A 16,894-nucleotide genomic window follows, 5' to 3' on the forward strand; every position below is an offset into this window, starting at 1 on the left:
TGGCGCGATAAGCCACAGCATCCAGAGAGTTGATCCTAACGAGAATCCTCCGACGGTCCGACTGCGTATCTCCCCAAACGAGAGCGAACTAACTTCACCTGACTAACTGGATCGGGAGAGTGTAAGTGGGCTGGGGGGCGCGATCCCCCTCTTTTCTTTCAGACTCTGGACTTGTTCCTTTCGGGACACGGAGCGTCGGAGCCAAACTTGCTTCCGGTCGATGAAGTTTCGGCCCGGGCATTTCCCCGCAAGGCAATTGGCAGTCTCGGCGGATCGACAGTCGTATGGGTGATCGCAGTGATCGTCGACCTGACAGAGCAGGAACGGGCTAGCAGCCTGTTTTGAACTTGATTAGGAAACCTGAAACAGGGGCCTGAACCGGGGTCTGTTTCACGCGTTTCTTTTTTTATCCCGTCTCACTCACAACTACCGACACCGTGTCAGTCATTAATAATATTATTGAGGAAGAAGGAACCGCACTTCCATTGTGATTCTTAATGACTGCTGTCTTTGGAATTAGGTTTAAAGAAAACGAGGCGCAAGTTCGCATGTCCAAGACAGGTTAATTGCTGAATACGGGCCGCCATCGGGTCAGTGCCCATGGTACCGCGGACAATGCTCAAGACTATGGTCCTTACTCGAGAGTCTATTCGAGAAGGATTCCGTCGGAAGGCAGTGTTATTGGTGGTTCCTGAGCAAAGCAGTCACGGCTGCGGAACAAGTCCCAAGCCCAAAAATGGTGATATGAATATACACACATTCCGTCTGACGTGCATCCAAGATGCAGGTCCCGTCCGGTCTGAAAGGCTGATTCAAAATCAGATCGCCGCGCTTGTCGACAGAAAGAATGACCTGCATCAATACGGAGACTGCGTATGTAAGGGATGCAACTAGCACCCGTTTTTGACTTCGATGACGGGGATAACGGCGTGTCGATCGTGGTGTCAATTCAAACCGCCGGGTGTCCATTGGCGAATGATGCTGCTGTTGCCGTCCTCGACAGCGCGATTGCAAGGTACGAGGAGTACGAACGCATGCAATCGATGCAAGCATGCCGTACAGGACGCACGGTGCTGCGATTGTTCGACAGGCCACTTTCACATGAAAGAAAATGTACAGACTACAGGGATTGGACCGTGTGCTGCCTGATCGGGATTATGATTTGGTCGTATCCAGAGAGAGACCAACATTGAGGGTATGCATTGATTGCATCATGGTTTCTTTTTGTCTTGTTTCGTCTCGCTCGACCCATCTTGCCCCTGATTGTGGCGTTATTGTGCTTAACCTTGACTCCTCGACCAGAGTAAACTCCCCCAGAAAGAAGTTTGAAAACAACGTCATTAGGGGGAAGGGGCCAATGTCTACGGAGTATACGGATGAAGGATGAAGCACTCAGAGCCCAACTGAGACCTGTTTATCGGCCGTTGGCGGGCACTTTGATGTTTGTGGCAAGACGCAGGAATCCTTCCGGCCCCGCTATGCTCGTTCGAGACTGGTCTGCTATCGCTAAAATCCAGCAGGATGATTAGTCATGGGGGACTTGGCTGCTGCTAGTGACGAGAGCTAATTTTCTCTCGGAGAATATTGGCGAATCGAACGGCTGTCTGCTGATTACACAGGAGCATCGCTGGAGCAGGCCCTGAGCCAGTCAGCAGTCGCAGACGCCTTTTGTCGGCGGTCTCCGGCGTGGTGATTGATCGTTCAGGAACCACAGGGCATCCCCCAATCAGCCTTGCGGATACACGACTTGACTGTGATTGATCTCGATCGTTATCTCCGTGGGCCTCACGACAGGCACAGGCTATTCTAGGCTTTCTAGCGGCATGGCGCCAGTCCGGGCAATGATCGGCACCGGCCACAAGCCTCTTCAGATTGGCACCCGTTTTGTGGCTGATATCCGCCTTTCTTCTTTTACTTTACTTTTTTTTTTTTTGTCTTTTTGGGCTGGGCCGTTTTTCGTGTAGATTCGCCACAGACCGCAGCTGGGCCCAAGCTTTGGTTGGTCCTGCTTGCCCAGCAGAGGGGGCCGGCCTGATTCGGCCATCTGACCCTGCTGGAGAAGGCGAGCAGAGCAGCAGACTCGTAGAGACGCTGGACATGGCCACGGCCAGCCGGTCTTAACCGCAAGCGAGCGAAACTCCCCGCCTGGCCCTCGCTGGGCTGGGGCTGTTCTCGCCCGTGAGTGGTCGGCAGCAGCCACGGGACCGCCCGATCGCTGACAAGAGGCTTGCTCCGCGCTAGCGACGGAACAGGCAATTCGTCGATCGCCGTGATCCGCATTGAGGCGAACGCCAGCGTGAGACTCCCCCCTCTTGCCTGCATTGGCCGTGGGGAGACTTCAGCCTCCTAAACTTTGCCGGTCTTTGAAGACGAGAAGGCGACCAGAAGCAGACGGGGCCGTTGTGCCATTGCGGGGAGTACTTGATCGATAGTGCTTACGAAAGACGGTTGACAGACATACGCTGGCTGGATTCTGACTAATCCCACTAAGCGATCCAATGATTGGCAGAGGATTCGAACAGCTGTCAGGAGCATTGTTGCTTGGGGACGAGTCTCGTGGATTGTCGTGAATAACAGGAATCGCTAGCGGACAGCAGAGGGCTCTGTTATCGACCCGGAGCACGGAGGATTATTATTTGCGAGGCCCACGGGCCATCGGATTCGGAGACACCGGATCCACGGGCGAGGGGGATCGGGCTGGTCCACCAGCGTTCGCGGCAATGGTTTCCGGCCCTGATTGCTGGAAGAACCAGGCACTAAGGCCAGCAAACCTGGGGGTGGAGCCCAGCTAATGCGACTTATTTTCTACATTGCCAGCAGAGTAGCCTCCTGCTTATCCTCGATCGGGATGCCACTCCGTCCGTGAGCATGCCTCCTCTACGCCACTGCCGGACGGGGTCAGCAAATTGCAGTGCCGTCGCAGGAGCAGCATGCTCCAGGCACCGAAACAATCTAGGATCGCTCGCAGGCCCCTGCGAGAGAGCAAGACATGTGATCTCGTGATTGGAGTATCTCTCTGCTGTTTTCTGGTAGCAGCCATCTCCCCTGCTGCGGGTGACACCTTCTAAAAAGCCCAGCGATGCCGACGACGGTTCCACTCGCAGCAGGGTTAGGAATCCCACTGGCTAGGAAGACTACCGACTGCGTAGTTGGAATTTTTACGCTTCTGCATCAGGAGTCTTCAGACGACGAGGGGCAATCGCTCGTGGCGCCGGTCCAACGTTGCGAGGGCTCTTAGGCTGCCGTTGACGCTTTGAGCAATGGCTGGCTAGTGCTCTAGACCTGGAGTAGTCTAGCCTGTCGACCGGCCGCGGGAGCCAAGGAGAAAAGAATCGCCCGGATGGGCAAGTCTTGCGGTGGCAGGCAGGAGGCAAGAAAGAAGCCTTGACTGGGCCCAGTGGGACAGTGGACATTGGGCCCCAGAGTACGGACTGTAGATACGCACGAGAGCAGTGCAGGAGACAGAAAGCATGTGCAAGACGCTGGTCAGCTGGTCGTGACAGCGGCAAATTGCACGAGCCAGCAGTGGCGAATCAGCGACTCCTTTTTGCTCCTTCCGACAGGCATTACGGCCTCTCCGCTGCAATCCTCGAGGCCGATCAGAGGATGCAGGATTGAATAGGATTGAATGAGCTGCCTGTCATCCTTACAGCCTGCTTTTCCTCCCCCCCGATTACCCACCGTATCAGATCAACTCCATCCCAGGCCTCGCTGCCAGCACGTTCATCGGATGGCCCCCCAGCCAGGCCGTCCACTGCTCCCCCCACTTGCTGGTCCTCTTTTTTGCGGCCAGTCTGACATGGATCTGGTATTCTGGTTATTCTTAGCCAGCGTATGTCCATTGCTGCCGCTCCCGGAGTGGCGGCCAGGGTGCGCCCAGTGCTGATTCGCGCCTGGCATGTGCGCGACTCCCTCAGCTCAGCTCCCCTGGCAGCTCGTTGCCTTTTGCGCCAGCACTTTGGCATTGCCTACAGAGAAGGATTAGGATTCCAAGGGCTGACAAGCCAGGAACAGCCGTGGATGCGCCTTTTCGTCTGAGCCGATCCACCCGCGCGCGTCCTGCCCTGCCGAGTTAGCGAGCCCACCGCTCCCTTCCCGCCGGGACCAGACGAAGCCAAAGGCGAGAGCGTATTTCCTGCCAGCAGCCCCAGCCCCAGGATCCGCTCGTCTCCGGATCACCATCAGCCTTTAGGTACTGTACCTATAGCCGGCTGGTCCACACGAGAAACGGCCCAGCCGACTGCTGGCCGCGTCTGACTGAGGTTGGCCCGCATCCCGCACCCACTCCGGGCCTGCCTGCCCTAACCTGCCTAACTAACCTAACCTAATGCTAATGCCAATGCTAATGCGAATGCTAATGCTGCTGCTGCTGCTGCTGCTGCAGACTCCGCTGCCTTTATCGCCTGCGCCCACATGCCTGTCTCGCTGTTATCGAACGGTCCCTCCTGCTCTGGCTCCTGCTGCGCGCACCTAATTTCGCTTCCCCCGGCGCTGGACCCATCGGCCGTCCCTTTTTGCCGTCGACGTCCTGCCATACTTTAGTCCTTAGGACACGAGGTGCGGTACCTACATACATAGATCTCGTCCCTCCTCCACCTGCCCTCTCTCTCCCCTCTCCTCTTCCGCCAGCTCTCTTCCCCCCTCGCTCACCCTCGTGCCCGACGTCAACAGTATATATCCTCATCCGCCTGCCACACCCTCCTCCCCACCCTCGTCGAGGAATACGCTCGCCTATACTGTCGTCGTCGCGCATGAGGTCCGCTGTCGCTGCCCCTCAGTGAACGACTACGAACCGCCCTCGTCCGGCTCTCGTCGACAACCGACAATCCTCCGTCCTGTCTTCATCATTCCCCGCTCTCGTGTCTTCCAGGGCTGCCCGTCAGCCCGCTCCCTCTCACCATGGAGGGCTTCGACACCATGACCATGTCTTCCTACCTGGCTAGCCCGCTTTCCCTCGGCAATATGCAGGGCACCGACTACCTCAACGCCATGGCTCCGATGGACCTTCCAGACCAGCGGTCCAATTTCGATACCGAGACTTTTGTCAGGTGCGTGCGCACGTCCGCCCGTCCTGAGCCTTCGGTGCCTCCGAAGGCGACACAGGGTCCATGTGTTCGCGCGCGCACGGCTCCCCTTGTGTCACGGACGAAGGATGAAGATCCCAGAATAGAACGGGCTGGGCGATGACAGGAACCCACGGCTAATGAGAGTAACAGCGGTGACGACTTGGCCTTCTCGCAGCCCGGCATGGCAGCCCCCATGAGGCGCTTCTCCACCTATGAGGAAGCCTTTCCCCCGCCGGAGGTGATGGCGCCTCCCTTCGAGTCGCTCTCCTCGGAGCAACAACAACAGCAGCAGCAGCAACAGCAGCAGCCGCCGCCGGCAGAACCGTCCGTCGACCACAATCACCGCTTGCTCTCCTTCTCCATGCCTATCTACAGCTTCACCCTGCTCGACTACTCGCTGCGACGAACGTCGCTGTCCCTGACGGCCCAGCTGCACGGCATGTTCTTCCTGGCCGAATCGCCCTGGACGAACTCGCCTACTGAGGTGCCGCCGCCCCAGGTGGCGGAGTTGACCTGCTACCGCCGCAATCTGTTCCAGATCACCGGCTCCGTCACCCTGCCTCGCAACTTGCGCTACATCATGACTGACCAAGGCGACCGGATCCCGATCCTCGCCCAGGAGCTCACCGTCTCCGCCACCGAGTCTGTCGAGGGGAACCCTGTCAAGATCATCTCCGTGCCCTGGAAGACGCCGGCCGCCGCGGCTGCCAACGGCAATGGGAACGCGCCGCCGCCCGCGCCGGAGGAGAAGGCCGAGAAGGAGCCGCCGGCGATCCCGCTGGACACGATGGCCGCCGGCCAGGACATGGATTCGGACTACGCGACGTTTCCCATCGCCTGGAAGCGACTGCAATTCCGGATCGCGACGGCCAACAACGGCCGCCGCAAGGAGCTGCAGCAACACTTTGTTGTCCGCCTCAAGGTCGTGGCGACCCTGTCGACGGGCGCGAAGATCCCGATCTGTGAGGTGCACTCGGGCCCTGTCATCGTGCGTGGCCGAAGCCCTCGCAACTTCCAGTCGCGCAAGGACCTGCCCTTGAGCAGCAGCGCGGCCTCGTCACGAAAGAATCAGAATCAGCATGTTGCCAATCGGGCTGCCGCTGCTGCTGCTGCCGCCGCCGCCGCTGCTGCGACGACAGCCGGCGACAACCCAGCGAGCCAGACGCCGGTTGCGACGTCGGCTCCGGCAAAACTCCCGAGCAAGAGCAGCTCGCCGCCGGAGATGTCGCAGATGATGGGGCCGTTTGACGCGGCTGGCATCCCGCCGGCGCCGTCATCGTCGTCGCCGTCCTTTTCTGCGGATTGGACGCAGATGCCGGCTCCAGCCAACACGGCGGGTCCTCTAGCGACGCCGTCCTTTGCTCCTGCTAACATGCCCAACGGGCTGCCCGTCTATCCACAGTCCAGTCCCGGCCAGCTGAAGCATCAACCGAGTGTGAGTGCGGCGCCACCGATCGCCCTGTCCCTGTCGGAGGACGACTTTAAGACGCCAGCCAAACCGGCAGAAGAATCGCCTACGACGTCTAGCGAGAACAGTACGGCCAATCCGACGACGACGGCCGACGCAAACGGTTCGACCACCGCAACGACGACGTCTCAAAAACGGTCGAGTCCGGACGCGGCGGAGGCACCCCCGGCCAAGATGCAGAAGGTGGCGCAGACGCAGACGCAGACGCCGACGCGAACGCGGCCCAACCGGGCAGCGTCGACGACCGTTCCGATGCTCACAGCGCCAGCGACGACGGCGGCGCTGCAGCAGCCGTTCCACCCGCCGCCGTCGTCGTTCAGTTCGTCGCTGCCGTACCCGAGCGAGAGTGCGGATCTGCTGTACGAGTATTTTCCGCTGAGCATGGATGACTGGCAGGCGCCGGTGGATGCGGTGTACCGGCCGCACGTGGTGCACCACACGCACATGCCGTCGGACTACAAGTTGATGGCGGCACGCAGTCGAAGTAACCGATACTTTGCGGCGGAAGACGTGTGCTAGAGAAGAGTTCTTTGTTATATACGCTTGTCATACATATGGACTACGATATACCCGCATGTGGTTTGCGACAGCGTCAGCGGTGCGATAGGGATCATTGGACCGGTTAAGCTGGCGTTGAGGGCGAGGGATTTTGCTCGGCATGTTTTTAACATTTACTCTCGTACTTAATCTGGGAAGTGCATGGGATGGAATTATCTGGATGGGATCTGCACTGGTGTGCGTGTACGATAGTTGATTCTGTTTGGCACTGTTTATACGCGTTGTGTTTGTTGAGTTCTGTTTGTACGGGTGGCTGCGCCGCTGCACTGGTATATAGTATAGCATGTCATGAATGATGACTACATCCATCAACTGAGTCAGTTTGTGTACAATTCAATTACCTACGTCTTGTAGAGGAGTCAAGTCCTCATGACCATACTCAGTAGGAACAGTCACATGACCCATCCACACAGATGCACCTCGCAATTTACTACCTTGTTTGGACATACTGTACAAAGTATGGAGTATACTGCATGCATGAATAATGCACATCGCAAAGTCAAACTATATAACTACCTACTACTAAGTACTGAGTAAGGAACCATCCCCCGAGACGAGAGCCCCCAAGTTCGACCCATAGCTATCCACGTACTTGTATGTACATACGTAGGTAGTGTAGTGTAGTGTTCCCTAGTAGGTATACATAAATAGAAAATGGGAAATAGAATAGAATTAGGTAGATTAGAGTAGATTAAGATTAGGATTAGGTTGGTTTTTAGGTAGTTTTAGCTTAGTTCTTGAAGGATGGTTAGAATTCAATAATTTGCGATTTTTGAGTTTAAATGGAGAATGGAGTACGCACCAGGTGGATACCTACGTAGACCTATGGTTTGGGTTGGGGTAGGTAGGTTAGCAGGTAGGGGCCAAAAGAAAGGAAAAAGAAAAGAATATCAGAAAAAGAAAAGAAGACCATGGAAGCCTCGCTAGAATCGCTAGAAGCTTGTCTACGTGCGTATGTAGATCGCTAGTTAGTTAATTAGTTAGTTAGCTAGGTAGGTACTGTACTGCTAGCTACTAGGTAGGTAAATTGTGGAACTGTTAGAACGGTTATTGTTGTGTTGGAACTGTTATTGTTGTTCCCATGGTTTGTTGCGTCGAGGGTACTCATCTACACACCTACCTAGGTAGCTACTAGGTAGGTAGGTACTGTACCTAACTATCATGCAGTTATCTACTACAGAGTACTGTACTGTACATATGTATGTACATACCTACAGGGTAATATATACACACTTGAGGGTAGGTCGTAGGTAGAGGAAGGACGTGTACTGTACTGTACTGTACTGCACTGTACAAACCTTGAAGGATGTATTATATATTCCCCCATACATAGTCACTTAGTTAGTTAGTTACTTTAGTTACTTTAGTTAGGTACTTTTAGTACTGTATTACTGACTGAGTTATACTATACGCAGCTACAAAGAATGTACGCAGTAGCTAAGTTAGGTATATTATACGTAGATACGTATGTCGATCAATCAATCTATATTTAGTAAAGTATAGTGTAGTATAATCATAGTTATAGTATACGTATGTACTTAGTTAAATATGTACCTAATGTAGAAGAGAGGGCGGAAATTTCCGCCCCCGTCTTACGCAACTTCTCTAACTTAACCAACCTCCTCCATGATCCATTATCCATCTCTTCGGCCCCCGAAACCGAACCGAAACCGAACGTTATATAAATGAGCGAACGATCTAATGAAAGAAACTTCGGCTGCTTTCCGAATATTCGAATGATCTAATCAGCCCCAGCCAACTAAATAAATAGGTAAAATCTAAATTTCCACCAACCGGAATTAATTATTTTCTGGAAAGAAAGATGGATTTGCTCGTTTACGCGTGACTGAGTGACTGGTTTACTGGTTTACTGGTTTTCTAGAAGATTTAGTTGCTTACTTACTTAGGCTGGTGAGGTACAGTAGTGAGGTAGTTACATAATTAAATACTTGGGGACAGAAATAGAAAATGCGGAATTGCGGAATTGAGCCGCGTTGTTGTTGTTGGGCCTGGCGTATGTACAGTACATACTCTACGTATCTACCTCTACATGCATACTTAGGTAGTACTTACTAACTACAGACATCAACATAAATAACATAGGTGTGTATATGCAATCTGTGTATGTGTATGCATATGTGTGTATGTATGGGCATATGTCTTGTGCGTTATGTGTTATGTGTTGCATAACCAACCAACACAGCGAACCCATTTTTGTATATGTATACGAGGGTGTCGGTGTCAGTGTCAGTGTCAGTTGGTGGGAAAAGGCCCCTTTTTATAACTTTTTTTTTGGAGTTTCTTTAAAATTCTTTAGAAAAGAAGGATTTGATTTGAGATTTGTTTGGGATTTAAGAATTGAAAGGAGGAAATAGTATGGTTAAAGAGACAAGCAAGGGTTGTGTTTGAGCTGATTTATTTGCTTTGCTTTGCTTTGCTTTGCTTTGATCTGATCTGATCTGATTATTTTATTTGATTGTTTGATTTGATTATTTCTGGAATAATATGGCGGATTAAATTCAGCAAGCAAGCACATGGACATGGATGTGGAACATGGATAATGGATAATAGCCAATGTATGTATGTACTGTACATACATATATTCTAGCGACTTAATGGCATCTATATACATTCACTATGAGTAATCCTTGATGAAGATAGAAGGAAGGACCCTCCTCCATCTCCGTACATGTATATACATGTGATGGACTATCCATACACATGATTTTAACCTATAATCACGGATCAGCCATTTATGATCTGGGAATGGAGAGTCCATGTGGTCGACCCATCGATAAAGGTGCAGTACGGCGTTGTGGCAGGATGTATATGATGGATAATGGAGAGGAAGGTGGTGGGTTTCTTTAGAACAAGAACATCTGTAGATAGATAGATAGTGATGAGGGAAGAATGGTTGCATTGTAAATATATAATTATAGCTAGGTATGTATATATTTATAGCCAGCGATGGATGGTGGATGGTGACAGGACTAGATGCCTAGTAGGAGATATAATTGTTACAGGGGAGATGTTTTGCCAGCAGAAAAACTTACATGTATTTACTGTATGTCTTAAGAGGGAGAGAGCAGAAATCTTCAACACCATACTTTTTGCATAGATTACTATTTCAAGTTGTTCGGACTTCTTCTGGGGGGAGAGAGACTTGAATTATTTTTTTTTCTAAAAGTGTTCTGTCACGTGCAGCAACATCAACAGTCATACCGTACATATGTAGTCGTAGTCGGATCCTCCACCCAACACGTGTGGAAGGTCCATCATTGAAGAACGTGGACAATCCCTTTTATTACACTAAGGACTGTCTGTAGCTAGCTAGGTAGTTTACAAGAAACATTGTTCCTTAGACATACTTGTTTGACAGCATAACGCATTGTGATCAGTGTTGCTTATGTTTTCTTCTCATGTTGACAGATTTTATTTAGGTCTGGACTGGACTGGAAGAAATCTGCATAGCAACGTGTACGTACAGTATATAACTAGATCAGGTATGAATTTGTTGTCATTATTGTTATATGAATTGTATAGATACATACGTAGATAGATGAAGATATGTATGGAATGAAGTACGTACTGCCTACAGTCCGGGAATGTAAAGTTTTTAATTCAAGGTGAAAGGATTATTTATTTATATAAATAACTAAGTAAAGAAATGATCAATAGCTCGATAAGATATTATGATATACATATTTTCTAAATAGACCATCAGCAGAACAGGCAGTCTAGTGTACAGGAATAATCAAGGAAGAAAGCCTCCTGGAGGACTTTAGCTCATATTTATGCCTATGAGCATACGAAGAAGTTCAAACAATAGATCCCGTGTCTTTGTCCAATCTCTTTCTTTGATTCTCTGCAAATAGCAACGGGTGTTGAGCACACACAGATATCTCCGACAAGGACAAGGGGACAAAAAAAGAAACGCAAACTTAGACGTCGCATAAATGCAATATCGATGTGACTGCTGATGGAGAGATACTTCGAGTAGTATATTACTACGGATTAGATATCTATAAATAAGGAAATATGGTTTAGTTTAAGGGATCCAATATATTAATCCTTTTCCTTTTTATTTTTTATTTTTTTTTAAAAAAAAAAGAAAAGAAAAAGGCTTTATTATATGTGATTGAAGAATTTTTGTCATCGCAAGCTGTGAAGAGCATGAATTTAGGTACAAAAAAGGTGGGAAAAGGCTGATTATGAATACTAAATCACATGGGATCAATCAATTAATTGATCTGTTTCCAATGGATCGAGATCGGTCTCCTTTGTTGCGGCGTAGACTGGCCGCATGAACAGGAAATTCCGTGGGATTTGATTTCCCTTCCATCCATCCATGGGGAAATGGAAATCCTAGTGGATTATTCCCCACACTATTTTTGTTTTTGGATGGAAAGGACACCCTAAGAAATTTTTATTTTCCCATGGAAATTAATTTTCTGGGATTTTTTTTCTTTCCCTATTTCCTATAGGATTTCCAGAGGGTTAACCTTCTTCCCACAGCCATCCCATCCATCACCCTGGGATCCTTGGGATTTCCAAATGGCCTGCCTACGAGTCACGCTGCCGCCGATTCAACTTCAACTTGGGGGTATCCATCTGTTTGCTATTCCTAACTAAATTGCTAGATTACATCTTCTGATTATAAATATGCTAGCTATCGTCTAGGGTTTGCTAAAGCAGTTGATTTATAATGTGTCTACTATTCAAGGCTGTTTCTTAGGGGAACTCTTTTTTTCAGTCTTGGTTGATTCCGAAAGGAATACCCTGTCAAGATAATATCATGCTGAGGTTCGGTGATATAAGCTCGATATACTCTGTAGGATATTGTTATTTAAGACACGCTCTGCGAGTTGCACTAGCCCTGCAAATTGTACTAACATCGTTTACTTCAAAAACAATGTCATATCGAGAGAGATTAGCTGTGTTTGCTATGGATATTTGCTGCATATTTCCTACAACGGTACAGTATACGTCTTCAGGAATCGTTTGTCACTGCTTACAATCGTACTATCACCACCATTAATAAACAGAGATCTGTTGAAAGACATGGACGCAGGAGAGGTAACGCTGTTTGGTGCAGCAGAGTTGCTCACGTGCTCGTCCACTTGCGACTCGACTTCATCATCGTTCAGACCACATGGATGCTATGCTATGACAGAAGTGCTTTGGATAGTCGTTAGTGATAAAATTAGCCAATTTCCAGGCAGTCTCCCCAGAATCAACATGTACTTCCTCAATATGTCGAAGTGTTTAGTTTCGTTCCTTCAATGGATAAACATATTTCTGATGGAACCAGTGTGGTATGCAACTTGGCATCAGCCGATGCACTTGCGAAGTTGATGCAGGACTTCAGCAAAGGCGACTTCTACAGTGTGGCCATCTGTAAAACGCCTGTATTTGACTATTCTTCTACACTTCATTTCAAACCATGCGCATGGGACGATTCTTCTGCGCGTTGCAAACTTTGACTTTATGACTGTTGAAGAAGTATAAACGGTTTGAGTGCCTATTCACGCGTCGACAAGCCCCTCTGGCCCAAAAAGCCCCTTCTCATGCTATCATTCCGATAAATCTGTCATTGCTGCAAACAAGGTCATCGAGCCAAAAATCCAAATCTCAGACGTTGGCATGTCATTTATGATAGAGGATGCAGAATCTGCGACATTACACACGCCTGCTAGTCTACTCCCACCAGAGGATTTTTAATGAGAAATCACTTCTGCAGCACATGAGTGGATCTTGGTGCTGATTCTCTATGAAATTCTCGGCAGACACCCCTCTTCAAAGTATGGGCCGACGATCCCGATGATATCACGGCGAGATGGTCAGCACCCTCGGCTGTCTACCAGCGCGGACGTGGGATAAGTGGGAGAAGAGGAAAGAATTCTTCTTTGACGACAGAGAGTGGAATCCGGACTTTCGACGGATCCAGACGCCCATAAAGACATGAGAATGCGGAGAGGATAACAGCACGAGAGGTCGTGCAGTCGCCGTAGGATCATGGGCGAGACTAGCTGAAAGCAAGTCATGTGTAGTGAAATGCTAAGTAGTTCAAAAAGATCTTGCGAAATCACCGACCAATGTGCAGATTTCGAGAGAAAGAAAAGTAAATCAACCAAGATATAGATCCTGATCCTGCCATCAAGCCTGAAGGAATCAGGGTTAGCCCGTCAAGCCTGTGAAGCATATTATATGACCCATCAAGAGGGATTAGTTTTTTTTTCTATGGTAAATATAAGAAATTGTCATATAGCAGTTATTATTCAATGGGTAGTATGTAATTACAAAGTATTTGATTTTCGAAAATAAAAAGGAGTACAAGAAACAAAAAAAGATAGTTTGGGGGAAATTATTTGATTTAGATAAAAGTCTCTTTTAACAATACCGTTGTATCTGCAAAATACGAAAAACGAAAAAAAAAGTAGAAAAAAAGAAACAGTAACAGCAGCAGAAAAAAGGAAAATAATATTTTTATCTTAGATGTATCTTTATTTCATGTAGTTTCTAAAGCCTTTAATTTAATTTTATCTACATGCTTTCTTACCTATTATATAGATATATTGGTTGTAGCGACCATATCGCCTTCGCCCTCCCAGTCCTTCTGCCGAGGTTCTATAGCAGTATTACATATTCTCGGCATTCTCATTTTCAGCGTTGGAATGCTCCTTAAACTGATGGCTAAGAAATACCAACTGTGCGAAGAATTCATGGATTACATATACATGAATTCATTAGAGGATACAGATTCCGGAAATAACTGCCATACCCAATCAAGAATAATTCTAGGTCTAATAGCCTTGAATGAAACATTTTCCGGATTAATAGGAGGTAAATATTTGTTAATCGCAGGTCAACTCTCACGGGAGCAACCACGGTCACACCAGTAAATGCATGTTCCTCCATAATAGGATATTGTTACTTACGGACTATTCTACACAGATCTCAATCCGTAAGGGACTAATGATTGAATTGTCTTGATTAGAAAAATATGTAAGATTATGACTTACTGCCGGTAAAACACATTAGGTAGATACATAACCTAAGAAGAATGTTTTGCACTGCACCAATTTAGAGAGCTACTGTAGGTAATATATCTACATCTATTTATATTTAGAAAGACAGCACCGCCAGAGGTTATTGTGTATTGTTTGTCTGCTACAGATTTCTTTTCTAGTAGTCATTTAAAGTGGGATATGCATATATCATATAGTTTATATTATCTTCTAGCAAGGCTAGGAGTCTCTTTGTAAATGCTATTCACACTTCCTCCGACTCACCCTTCCCACGCTTACGCCGACGACTCCTCTCCAAAGCCCGTCTCTTCCCCTCCTCCTTCAACTTCTCGTCATCCGCCCGGTTCAGCTCCACCTGCGGCATCAACGCCACGGCCAGGAAGAATGCCAGCGCAGCCAGGCTGGCGCCGATGATGAAGACGATGCGGAATCCGCGCTGGTACGCCGGCATCAGCACCGTGCGGATTGCTGTCGCTTCTTCTGGGGGAAGCGTGGAGAGGTAGGTTTGCGGGCTGGTCAGGAGGGTTTGGATCTGAGATGTGGTTAGGGTGAGATTGGTGTTTGTGTTGGAGAGGGATGAGAGGGCTAGGTTGTTTCTGTATGTTGTTTGTTAGTAACGATGGAAAGGATAAGAGAGTGTGTGAGGGTGAGGCTACATGATTGTCCCTGACACAGCCAGACCAAGGGTTCCGCCCAGATTGCGGATGAAGCTATGCATTGTCAGTATTTTATTCTTCAGTTTATGGCGTTAGACATACTTCCTGAACGACGTAACGACCGCCATGTCCCGTCTTTCCACGCCCGCTTGGACGGCAATCAGAGCCCTAAAAGCATCTAAGCAAGATATGTACTTTGTTTCCTCTGAGGATACTCACGGCTGCAATGTATTGCCCACTCCCACACCAGTCAGAATCCCATAGCCAATCTGCTTCCCCAGTCCGGACGACGGATCCAGCGTCGAGTACAGGCCCAGTCCAACCGCCCACACGGCCCATCCTAGCAAAATGCATTCGCGGTAGCGACTGACCCAGTGGACGACCAGACCGGAGAGCGTGCTACTCAGGGCTACCAGCAGTCGATGTTAGCTCTGCAGAGATAGCGATCTGTTGGGCTGCTCACTCTGTATCAATATGATCGGCAGCAGCAGCGCCCCCGCCTTGACGGCCGAATAGCCGTACACCAGCTGATAGAAGGTCGGAATGTAATACACCTGCACTAGGAAGTTCCACCCGTTGATGAACATGGTCAGACAGGCGCCGTTGACGATGCGCGCCTTGAAGATGTGCAGCGGCACCACCGGCGTCGACGTGCCCTTCCACTGCCACAGCACAAACAGCCCGCACACGACGCATCCCACGACCAGCGTCGCGATGACATGGCTCGAATCCCACGCGTACTCGCCGCCGCCCCAGGTCAGGCCCAGCAGGAGGACGGACGTCCCTCCCAGAGCGAGCAGACAGCCGACAAAGTCGATCGCCTTGAGCTTGATCCGCCAGTCGCCCTCGACCTTGCGCAGCGGCATGAAGAAGAAGCAGCACAGCGTCGTCAAGCCTGTCATCGGCATATTGAGTCTGAAGATCCACCGCCAGGAGTTCGCGGACCGTGAGGCCAACGCGCCGCCGATGACAGGCCCGATGCCGTTGGCCAGCGCGACCACAGACCCTAATATCCCCTGGTACTTGCCGCGCTCGCGCAGGGGGACGACATCGCTGACGATCATCTGGGCGACGTTCATCAGGCCGCCGCCGCCGACGCCGGTAAACGCACGGAAGACGATCAGCTGGGTGGCGGTGTTGGCCAGTGAGGAGGCAAGCGAGCCGACGAAGAAGATGCCCAGGCCGATGAAGAGGATCACCTTGCGCGACCAGATGTCTGAGAGGCGGCCGTAGAGGAGTTGGAAGGAGGTGGAGGTACTAGTCTGTCTTAATAGTCCATATCATAGCAAAGAAGAATCAGACAGAGACTCACACAAAATAACCCCCCGCAATCCAGGCCGCCTGATCCGTTGCCTGCAGGGCATTGCTGATAATTGACAGGCTCGCCGCGAGTGTCGTCTGATCCATCAAGGCTAGGAGGTCGACCGAGGCGCAGGCGAGAAATATCTACGTCGTCAGCGCGCTGCCAGGGATGGATGAGGATCACGGTTCACTTACAGTGATGATGACGCGTTTGGGGACGTAGTTTGTCTGCTCGTTGAAGACGTGGGGGGATTTCTTTTCCGAAGCATTTTGCTTATCCTTCGTGTCGTTGTCATTGCTTGTCTTTTTGACAGCTGTCTCTGTAGATGGAGTAGGGATGGCATTCTGTGCCTTTTCGAGATTGGAATCAACCGCCGAGGTAGCAAGGGCAGGCTGCTGGTCTGGCATGATAGGACTTGCCTGCAATTGCAGTCAGCAAGTAAACAAGCGCAATCAATGTCTGGACGGACGAGAATGAAAAGATGGATAAACGACTCTTCCGATCTCAGTCTGGCTAGACCCCTTTTAATTGAGAACACCCACGAAAGGGAGAAGAAAGAAAACGAAATTGCAGATGAAGTGTAGGAATGACTATTTCTTACCGGTTACTCTACACAGCATAGCATAGTGATCAGCTCAACTCTCTCTAGAGTATGGACTAAGTAGGGAAAAAACTGCTGAATGAATTACACACGTTATTCAATTACAGTATACATGGATGTAATCCAAACAAATCAATCAATCCATGTACTCCGCACGGAGCACCAAACTTGCCTGTAGGTATTCAGGAGAATTCCTGTGAGTCATGATGATCAA

The 16,894-nt window shown here is 49.7% G+C and overlaps 4 protein-coding genes across 4 annotated transcripts; 2 read left to right on the forward strand and 2 right to left on the reverse strand.

Moving 5' to 3' along the window:
• Positions 1–4,899: 4,899 nt before the first annotated feature.
• On the forward strand, positions 4,900–6,923 carry T310_3851 (Transcriptional regulator PacG/VIB-1; the record flags this gene model as incomplete). Its single annotated transcript, XM_013473269.1, has 3 exons — positions 4,900–5,048; positions 5,217–6,501; positions 6,594–6,923. 3 exons carry the CDS (start codon positions 4,900–4,902, stop codon positions 6,921–6,923), a joined length of 1,764 nt encoding a protein of 587 aa, XP_013328723.1.
• Positions 6,924–7,080: 157 nt separating this feature from the next.
• T310_3852 (uncharacterized protein) lies at positions 7,081–7,539 on the reverse strand (the record flags this gene model as incomplete). Its single annotated transcript, XM_013473270.1, has 2 exons — positions 7,081–7,353; positions 7,438–7,539. The coding sequence occupies 2 exons, from the start codon at positions 7,537–7,539 to the stop codon at positions 7,081–7,083; spliced, it is 375 nt and encodes a 124-aa protein (XP_013328724.1).
• A 464-nt stretch (positions 7,540–8,003) lies between these two features.
• Positions 8,004–8,777, forward strand: T310_3853 (uncharacterized protein; the record flags this gene model as incomplete). Its single annotated transcript, XM_013473271.1, has 6 exons — positions 8,004–8,040; positions 8,111–8,114; positions 8,260–8,291; positions 8,464–8,557; positions 8,612–8,622; positions 8,656–8,777. 6 exons carry the CDS (start codon positions 8,004–8,006, stop codon positions 8,775–8,777), a joined length of 300 nt encoding a protein of 99 aa, XP_013328725.1.
• A 4,877-nt stretch (positions 8,778–13,654) lies between these two features.
• On the reverse strand, positions 13,655–16,486 carry T310_3854 (MFS drug transporter; the record flags this gene model as incomplete). Its single annotated transcript, XM_013473272.1, has 9 exons — positions 13,655–13,719; positions 14,115–14,165; positions 14,385–14,716; positions 14,777–14,830; positions 14,879–14,944; positions 14,996–15,185; positions 15,240–16,038; positions 16,089–16,238; positions 16,274–16,486. The coding sequence occupies 9 exons, from the start codon at positions 16,484–16,486 to the stop codon at positions 13,655–13,657; spliced, it is 1,920 nt and encodes a 639-aa protein (XP_013328726.1).
• Between the last annotated feature and the right edge of the window lie 408 nt (positions 16,487–16,894).

The sequence above is a fragment of the Rasamsonia emersonii genome, assembly GCF_000968595.1.
Source record: "Rasamsonia emersonii CBS 393.64 chromosome Unknown ctg1118621760087, whole genome shotgun sequence".
In the NCBI taxonomy this organism is placed as follows: Eukaryota; Fungi; Ascomycota; class Eurotiomycetes; order Eurotiales; family Trichocomaceae; genus Rasamsonia; species Rasamsonia emersonii.